Source organism: Pygocentrus nattereri, chromosome 25 (assembly GCF_015220715.1).
Source record: "Pygocentrus nattereri isolate fPygNat1 chromosome 25, fPygNat1.pri, whole genome shotgun sequence".
NCBI classification, from domain to species: domain Eukaryota; kingdom Metazoa; phylum Chordata; class Actinopteri; order Characiformes; family Serrasalmidae; genus Pygocentrus; species Pygocentrus nattereri.
In genome coordinates, this window is record NC_051235.1 from 1,297,501 (window position 1) to 1,307,500 (window position 10,000).

The window sequence follows — 10,000 nt, forward strand, 5'->3', positions numbered from 1 at the left end:
AGTCAGATCTGTAGAGAGTGACTGACCACAGAGTCAGTTCTGTAGAGAGTGGCTGACCACAGAGTCAGTTCTGTAAAGAGTGGCTGACCACAGAGTCAGTTCTGTAAAGAGTGACTGACCACAGAGTCAGTTCTGTAGAGAGTGACTGACCACAGAGTCAATTCTGTAGAGAGTGACTGACCACAGAGTCAGTTCTGTAAAGAGTGACTGACCACAGAGTCAGTTCTGCAGAGAGTGGCTGACCACAGAGTCAGTTCTGTAAAGAGTGACTGACCACAGAGTCAGTTCTGTAGAGAGTGACTGACCACAGAGTCAGTTCTGTAGAGAGTGGCTGACCACAGAGTCAGTTCTGTAGAGAGTGACTGACCACAGAGTCAATTCTGTAGAGAGTGACTGACCACAGAGTCAGTTCTGTAGAGAGTGACTGACCACAGAGTCAGTTCTGTAAAGAGTGGCTGACCACAGAGTCAGTTCTGTAAAGAGTGGCTGACCACAGAGTCAGTTCTATAGAGAGTGACTGACCACAGAGTCAGTTCTGTAGAGAGTGGCTGACCACAGAGTCAGTTCTGTAGAGAGTGACTGACCACAGAGTCAGTTCTGTAGAGAGTGGCTGACCACAGAGTCAGTTCTGTAGAGAGTGGCTGACCACAGAGTCAGTTCTGTAAAGAGTGGCTGACCACAGAGTCAGTTCTGTAGAGAGTGGCTGACCACAGAGTCAGTTCTGTAGAGAGTGACTGACCACAGAGTCAGTTCTGTAGAGAGTGGCTGACCACAGAGTCAGATCTGTAGAGAGTGACTGACCACAGAGTCAGTTCTGTAGAGAGTGGCTGACCACAGAGTCAGTTCTGTAGAGAGTGACTGACCACAGAGTCAGTTCTGTAGAGAGTGACTGACCACAGAGTCAGTTCTGTAGAGAGTGGCTGACCACAGAGTCATATCTGTAGAGAGTGACTGACCACAGAGTCAGTTCTGTAGAGAGTGGCTGACCACAGAGTCAGTTCTGTAAAGAGTGGCTGACCACAGAGTCAGTTCTGTAGAGAGTGGCTGACCACAGAGTCAGTTCTGTAGAGAGTGACTGACCACAGAGTCAGTTCTGTAGAGAGTGACTGACCACAGAGTCAGTTCTGTAAAGAGTGGCTGACCACAGAGTCAGTTCTGTAAAGAGTGACTGACCACAGAGTCAGTTCTGTAGAGAGTGACTGACCACAGAGTCAATTCTGTAGAGAGTGACTGACCACAGAGTCAGTTCTGTAGAGAGTGGCTGACCACAGAGTCAGTTCTGTAAAGAGTGACTGACCACAGAGTCAGTTCTGTAGAGAGTGACTGACCACAGAGTCAGTTCTGTAGAGAGTGACTGACCACAGAGTCAGTTCTGTAGAGAGTGGCTGACCACAGAGTCAGTTCTGTAGAGAGTGACTGACCACAGAGTCAATTCTGTAGAGAGTGACTGACCACAGAGTCAGTTCTGTAGAGAGTGACTGACCACAGAGTCAGTTCTGTAAAGAGTGGCTGACCACAGAGTCAGTTCTGTAAAGAGTGGCTGACCACAGAGTCAGTTCTATAGAGAGTGACTGACCACAGAGTCAGTTCTGTAGAGAGTGACTGACCACAGAGTCAGTTCTTTAGAGAGTGGCTGACCACAGAGTCAGTTCTGTAGAGAGTGGCTGACCACAGAGTCAGTTCTGTAGAGAGTGACTGACCACAAAGTCAGTTCTGTAAAGAGTGGCTGACCACAGAGTCAGTTCTGTAGAGAGTGACTGACCACAGAGTCAGTTCTGTAAAGAGTGACTGACCACAGAGTCAGTTCTGTAGAGAGTGACTGACCACAGAGTCAGTTCTGTAAAGAGTGGCTGACCACAGAGTCAGTTCTGTAGAGAGTGGCTGACCACAGAGTCAGTTCTGTAGAGAGTGACTGACCACAGAGTCAGTTCTGTAGAGAGTGGCTGACCACAGAGTCAGTTCTGTAGAGAGTGACTGACCACAGAGTCAGTTCTGTAAAGAGTGACTGACCACAGAGTCAGTTCTGTAGAGAGTGGCTGACCACAGAGTCAGTTCTGTAGAGAGTGACTGACCAGAGAGTCAGTTCTGTAGAGAGTGACTGACCACAGAGTCAGTTCTGTAAAGAGTGACTGAGCACAGAGTCAGTTCTGTAAAGAGTGACTGACCACAGAGTCAGTTCTGTAGAGAGTGACTGACCACAGAGTCAGTTCTGTAAAGAGTGACTGACCACAGAGTCAGTTCTGTAGAGAGTGACTGACCACAGAGTCAGTTCTGTAAAGAATGACTGACCACAGAGTCAGTTCTGTAGAGAGTGACTGACCACAGAGTCAGTTCTGTGAAGAGTGACTGACCACAGTGTCAGTTCTGTAAAGAGTGGCTGACCACAGAGTCAGTTCTGTAAAGAGTGACTGACCACAGAGTCAGTTCTGTAGAGAGTGACTGACCACAGAGTCAGTTCTGTGAAGAGTGACTGACCACAGTGTCAGTTCTGTAAAGAGTGTCTGACCACAGAGTCAGTTCTGTAAAGAGTGACTGACCACAGAGTCAGTTCTGTAGAGAGTGACTGACCACAGAGTCAGTTCTGTAAAGAGTGAATGACCACAGGTTCCGTTCTGTAAAGAGTGACTGACCACAGAGTCAGTTCTGTAGAGAGTGACTGACCACAGAGTCAGTTCTGTAGAGAGTGACTGACCACAGAGTCAGTTCTGTAAAGAGTGACTGACCACAGAGTCAGTTCTGTAGAGAGTGACTGACCAGAGAGTCAGTTCTGTAGAGAGTGACTGACCACAGAGTCAGTTCTGTAAAGAGTGACTGACCACAGAGTCAGTTCTGTAAAGAGTGACTGACCACAGAGTCAGTTCTGTAGAGAGTGGCTGACCACAGAGTCAGTTCTGTAGAGAGTGACTGACCAGAGAGTCAGTTCTGTAGAGAGTGACTGACCACAGAGTCAGTTCTGTAAAGAGTGACTGAGCACAGAGTCAGTTCTGTAAAGAGTGACTGACCACAGAGTCAGTTCTGTAGAGAGTGACTGACCACAGAGTCAGTTCTGTAGAGAGTGACTGACCACAGAGTCAGTTCTGTAAAGAATGACTGACCACAGAGTCAGTTCTGTAGAGAGTGACTGACCACAGAGTCAGTTCTGTGAAGAGTGACTGACCACAGTGTCAGTTCTGTAAAGAGTGGCTGACCACAGAGTCAGTTCTGTAAAGAGTGACTGACCACAGAGTCAGTTCTGTAGAGAGTGACTGACCACAGAGTCAGTTCTGTGAAGAGTGACTGACCACAGTGTCAGTTCTGTAAAGAGTGTCTGACCACAGAGTCAGTTCTGTAAAGAGTGACTGACCACAGAGTCAGTTCTGTAGAGAGTGACTGACCACAGAGTCAGTTCTGTAAAGAGTGACTGACCACAGAGTCAGTTCTGTAAAGAGTGGCTGACCACAGAGTCAGTTCTGTAGAGAATGACTGACCACAGAGTCAGTTCTGTAAAGAGTGGCTGACCACAGAGTCAGTTCTGTAAAGAGTGACTGACCACAGAGTCAGTTATGTAGAGAGTGACTGACCACAGAGTCAGTTCTGTAAAGAGTGACTGACCACAGGTTCAGTTCTGTAAAGAGTGACTGACCACAGAGTCAGTTCTGTAGAGAGTGACTGACCACAGAGTCAGTTCTGTAAAGAGTGACTGACCACAGAGTCAGTTCTGTAGAGAGTGACTGACCACAGAGTCAGTTCTGTAGAGAGTGACTGACCACAGAGTCAGATCTGTAAAGAGTGGCTGACCACAGAGTCAGTTCTGTAGAGAGTGGCTGACCACAGAGTCAGTTCTGTAGAGAGTGACTGACCACAGAGTCAGTTCTGTAAAGAGTGGCTGACCACAGAGTCAGTTCTGTAGAGAGTGGCTGACCACAGAGTCAGTTCTGTAGAGAGTGACTGATGACAGAGTCAGTTCTGTAAAGAGTGACTGACCACAGAGTCAGATCTGTAAAGAGTGGCTGACCACAGAGTCAGTTCTGTAGAGAGTGACTGATGACAGAGTCAGTTCTGTAAAGAGTGGCTGACCACAGAGTCAGTTCTGTAAAGAGTGGCTGACCACAGAGGCAGTTCTGTAGAGAGTGACTGACCACAGAGTCAGTTCTGTAGAGAGTGACTGACCACAGAGTCAGATCTGTAAAGAGTGGCTGACCACAGAGTCAGTTCTGTAGAGAGTGACTGATGACAGAGTCAGTTCTGTAAAGAGTGGCTGACCACAGAGTCAGTTCTGTAAAGAGTGGCTGACCACAGAGGCAGTTCTGTAGAGAGTGACTGACCACAGAGTCAGTTCTGTAGAGAGTGACTGACCACAGAGTCAGTTTTGTAAAGAATGACTGACCACAGAGTCAGTTCTGTAGAGAGTGACTGACCACAGAGTCAGTTCTGTAGAGAGTGACTGACCACAGAGTCAGTTCTGTAAAGAGTGACTGACCACAGAGTCAGTTCTGTAGAGAGTGACTGACCACAGGTTCCGTTCTGTAAAGAGTGACTGACCACAGAGTCAGTTCTGTAGAGAGTGACTGACCACAGAGTCAGTTCTGTAAAGAGTGACTGACCACAGTGTCAGTTCTGTAAAGAGTGACTGACCACAGAGTCAGTTCTGTAAAGAGTGGCTGACCACAGATTACAGTATAACAGAGCAGCAGAGACTCCAGCAGGTCCAGACCTGACAGGGAGACTAATCACCGAAGACTCGACTGTACAAGTAAGTTTTTAGCCTAGACCTAAAGACTGAGGCTGAGTCTGAGTCCCGAACATTAACAGGAAGATTATTCCAGGGCTGGGGGGCTCTGTATGAGAAGCTCCGCCCCCTGATGGAGCTTTATTAGTTCTAGGTACCAGCAGTGAGCAGCACCTTGTGATCTAAGTAGGCGTGATGGTTCATAGTGGGAGAGAAGGTCACTCAGGTACTGAGGGGCGAGTCCGTTTAGAGCTTTATAGGTCAGTAATAGGATTTTATAATCAGTGTGAAGTTTAACTGGTAACCAGTGCAGGGCTGATAAAACTGGGCTGACCTGGTCAAACTTTCTGGCTCTTGTGAATAATAATAATAATAATAATAATAATAAACAATTATGGCATCAAGGTCTAGAGAGTAAAAGACAGACAGCGCCACCTGGAGTACTGAAACAGCAACTGTTCACAGTTCAAGCCTTTCTTGTTAACACCAGCTCAGCTGACGCTCCGCGCTCACTCGGCACATCGGATTCATATCGGGAGAGATCTGTCACACTGCACAATGCATGATGGGTTGTGTTACGGCGAAATCTGTGGTGGAAAGATCGAGCAGATTTCATCTTTATACAAATGACTGTGGCCGCCTGACTGAGTTTAGCCAATCAGGCATAAGTTTATATTATATTTTACTCTACATTTCCAAAAGTCCTCACTCCCCCATCCAGACCACTGAATCCAGGTGTTCCAGTCACTTCCATGGCCACAGGTGTATAAAGCCGAGCCCCTAGGCCTGCAGACTGCTTCTACAGACATTAGTGAAAGAATGGGTCACTCTCAGGAGCTCAGTGAATTCCAGCGTGGTGCTGTGATCGGACGCCACCTGTGCAGCAAGTCCAGTCGTGAAATTTCAGCTCAAGAACAGCGTAGAGAGCTTCATGGAATGGGTTTCCATGGCCGAGCAGCTGCATCCAAGCCTTACATCACCAAGCGCAGTGCAAAGCGTGGAATGCAGTGGAGTAAAGCGCCGCCACTGGACTCTAGAGCAGTGGAGACGAGTTCTCTGGAGTGACCAATCACGCTTCTCCGTCTGGAAATCCGATGGACGGTCTGGGTTTGGTGGTTGCCAGGAGACGGTACTTGTCTGACTGCATTGTGCTGAGTGTAAAGTTTGGTGGAGGGGGGATCATGGTGTGGGGGTGTGTTTCAGGAGTTGGGCTCGGTCCCTTAGTTCCAGTGAAAGGAACTCTTAAAGCTTCAGCACCAAGAGATTCTGGACAATTTCACGCTCCCAACTTTGTGGGAACAGTTTGGGGACGGCCCCTTCCAGTTCCAACATGACTGCACACCAGTGCACAAAGCAGGTCCATAAAGACGTGGATGAGCCAGTTTGGTGTGGAAGAACTTGACTGGCCTGCACAGAGTCCTGACCTCAACCCCATAGAACCCCTTTGGGATGAATTAGAGCGGAGACTGTGAGCCAGGCCTTCTCGTCCAACATCAGTGTCTGACCTCACAAATGTGCTTCTGGAAGAACGGCCAAAAATTCCCATAAACACTCCTAACCCTTGTGGAAAGCCTTCCCAGAAGAGCTGAAGCTGTTATAGCTGCAAAGGGTGGGCCGACATTATATTAAACCCTATGGATTAAGAATGGGACGTCACTCAAGTTCATATGCGTGTGAAGCCAGACGACCGAATACTTTTGGAAATATAGTGTAAGTGTTATACGTCACTGCTGTCGGATCAGAACCTCGTATCTCCAAAACGGAACCTTTTCAGGAGAAGCGACTTTATTTTCAATGTAAGTCAATGGAACCAGAATTTTGTGGGTCGTTTCTTTTGGTCCATTCATCATGAAATGTACATGTAATGTAAAGGCCAACGGGCGTTTCCCAATCATGATAAAAACTGGAAAAATGACGGCAGCAATATATTTATTATTAGAACATCTGTAATCTTATACAGAACCACTGAAGAAAAGATCTGGAAATGGTAGATACGGTTTGCATCATTTGAGCAGGAAGACAGAGTTTAGATGCTCAGGTCGAGACGGAGTGACGGAGTGAGCTCGGAGTGACGGAGTGAGCTTGGAGTGACGGAGTGAGCTCGGAGTGACGGAGTGAGCTTGGAGTGACGGAGTGAGCTCACGTTCTGCCTTGGGTGGCGAGCGGAGACGCCGGGAGAGGAAAAGAGCGAGAGGACGCTCACAACATCTGAAAGAGTGAACAGAAAACCATCTCTCACTTTCTCTTACCCTCACTCTCCCTAGCACTCTCTCACTCTCTCTCATGCCCTCTCTCCATCGTTCTCTCTCATGCTCTCTTGCTCGCTCGTTCTCTCACACTCTCTCGCTCGTTCTTTCTCTCTCACACTCGCTCTCATGCTCTCTCGCTCTCTCTCGCTTGTTCTCTCTATCGTGCTCTCTATCGTGCTCTCCCTCGCTGTCTCTCTTTCTCTCTCGCTCATTCTCACTCTCTCTTTCTCTCTCGCTCTCTCTCTCTTTCTCTCTCTCTCTTTCTCTCTCGCTCATTCTCTCTCTCATGCTCTCTCGCTCTCTCTCTCTCTCTCTTTCTCTCTCTCTCTTTCTCTCTCGCTCATTCTCTCTCTCATGCTCTCTCGCTCTCTCTCTCTCTCTCTCTTTCTCTCTCTCTTTCTCTCTCGCTCATTCTCTCTCTCATGCTCTCTCGCTCTGTCTCTCTCTCTCTCTCGCACGTTCTCTCTCTCGTGCTCTCTCTCGCTCTCTCTCTCTTTCTCTCTCGCTCGTTCTCTCTCTCGTTACCTGACTTCCAAGAAGTCGTTCTCAGGGACCCTGCGGCGGATGAGGTAATCTCTCACTCTCCCGCCGCTCTCTCTCCTCTCTCTCAGCAGGACCAGATCAGCGTCAATCTGCTTACACAGAGACTGCACCGTCGCCACGGAAGCAGCCATGTCCTTCTCGTCCAGACCATAATCACCCCCATCTGAGAGAGGCAGACAGAGAGGATGTAATTACTGTCTTTAAAGCAACTTTATGAAACAGTTTCTAAATTATTCTGATGCTACACTGACTGTCGTCACTCCAGGCCGGAACGCCTGCTATAGCGCTATGTAACTTTGGAGGAGCAGCACAAGAACCTTTAACCAGAACGGCGTAACGATTTACGGCACCACGTCACACCAACTCAGCAACTATAAGAAGAAACAGCTCGGCGTTCCCAGCACTGACATTAGGGCTGCAACGATTATTCGACTTAGTCGAATAAAAAAATGACCAAATTAGCCGGCAACTAATTTAACAGTCGATTACTTTGGGAATGTCACTGCGCGTCGAAGCGCTCACTAGGAACGTTTAGACATTGTTGTAAACTGTCCTTTGAACACGACAAACACTCGACATACAGTGGAACATCTCACAGATCTGTCCCAGGACGGTGGGAGGTGTCGTCTGGTGGGCTGTTTTTATCTGATGGAAAAGCCATCAGTTTTTATAACAATCAAAAATTAAGAAAGAGAAGATTATTTTCAGCTGTCTGGTGACGAGGCTCAGCTGTCCCGCTACAAACGCTGAACGAGTGGCCGAAACGGCGCTGAACTGTTTAGTTTCTCAACGTCAACTTGGTACAAGCAGCAGACATCAGCCGGCTCGGGAGGTCAGTGTTGGATCACACCGCCTTCCTGCCATCAGTCCAACCACATCCATATCAGAGCGTCTCACCGTATTCAGACGCCAGCCAGCAGACTGGGTTCCTCCATTCTATCGTGGTGTTTGAGGGGTGAACCGCAGTATCAACACCAGACAAACAGAGTCCTCCTTTTAGCTACGTTTAAACTGGAAGCGGAGCTTTTGTGTCGCGTTTGATCTACAGTACCATCAATCCTCCGTGTTGTCTGAGTGACGGAGCTGCTTCCAGTTAGCCAGCTGCTAAAAACAGCTGGCCTGGAAAGACGGCGCTCTCCCGCTCTCTAAATCCTCACAGCTTCCTCAGTTCACTGCCGTTTAAATCAGGGCTGTAACACGAACCACTTCCTTCTTCACCTTCATTGCTCGGTGATGCACTAATACTGAAATATGGCTGAGCGCTGTAACGGCTGTAGTTGAGAGGAGCAGACGTGATGTAACGCTGCTAAACCTGGTTAGGACGTATGGAAAGAGGAGAGGTCACTGTAGGTCAGCACAGCTACGCCACGTATCTCGCCTCACACTCGGTCACAGGACAGCAGATCGCCAGGCGCTCCACTCAAATGGGGAATGTATAACTCCGTGAGGGAGGGCGCCCTCTCCTGGCGACAGCAGAGTAGTGTCACTTTCCTTGCAGTCGAAAACGGCACCAGGGCTGCCGCTGAACGTGGAAGAGTGATGGCGTATTACATCGAAGATTTATCGAACACATCTTATCACTCCTAATCTTCGTCACTGTTTTATTGCCCAGCCCTATGGAAAACCCATTAGAAGAGCACTCATTAGTGTAGTAGGTGAAGTACAGAAGCGTGCTAGCGAGCGAGTTAGCTAATGTTAGCTACCAGAGAAGTTGGAGAGAGGAGGATTCCCACTCTGGTGAGAGCTAAAGGAGATAAAAGGACAGTCATGAAGGTGAAGGCTTTTACCAGAGCACTGGCTCTAATACTGCACAATGACCAACAGTTCTAAATAGAACCTTTTCCTTTACTAAAGAACCCTCGACAAACCTTCATCCACCCATTCTAAGAGTGTATGGTGTCCTAAGAACCACGGCACGGCAGGTTAACGAGCTCCTCCTCGTTCACAATTATCGCCTCACTTGCACTTGAATGAATTACTACATGCCGTAGTCCATCAATAAATGCATGTGTACAGCTGTCCATGTGGGGGCGCTATCTGCAATCTGTATTTACGACAGTGGTTTAAAGGTGAAATACGCTTTGCATCTGTAGGGGGCGCCAACGAGCAAAGAAATATGAATTTTCCCATTTATTGGGCAATAATATATCGTGCACTCACCTGATCCAGCTCCCACCACGTAGATGGTTTCTCCTGACCCCTCCTCCGTCCGGGCCTGGAGGTCCTTCAGCAAACAGTCATACTGCTCCCCCGTCGGGCTCACCAGAGCCAGCTGGACACAAATACACAGCACAGGAGTCCTAATACTGATAGTTATAGGAACCAGACGTCCCTCTAAAAGCTCCTCACAGTGGTGGTGATGGGAACCAGACGTCCCTCTAAAAGCTCCTCACAGAAAGTTCCTACATGAACTGGTTCTGAATTCACTGCCTGATGACTGAGACGCTGATTTATGATACTTTTAAGAAGGTTTTTGTCTAAAAATGCTTATTTAAATCAC

At 48.1% G+C, this 10,000-nt stretch overlaps 1 protein-coding gene across 2 annotated transcripts in view; it reads right to left on the reverse strand.

Annotated features, from left to right (window-relative positions):
- The window catches only part of gtpbp1l (GTP binding protein 1, like), a 42,157-nt gene that overhangs the window by 30,353 nt on the left and 1,804 nt on the right, over nt 1-10,000 (reverse strand). For both annotated transcript variants that reach the window (XM_037534356.1, XM_037534357.1), the window contains exons 3-4: nt 9,661-9,772; nt 7,483-7,663 (exon numbers count right to left, since the gene is read on the reverse strand). In XM_037534356.1, the coding sequence (XP_037390253.1) occupies nt 7,483-7,663; nt 9,661-9,772 (293 nt within the window). The remainder of the gene's footprint in view (nt 1-7,482; nt 7,664-9,660; nt 9,773-10,000) is intronic.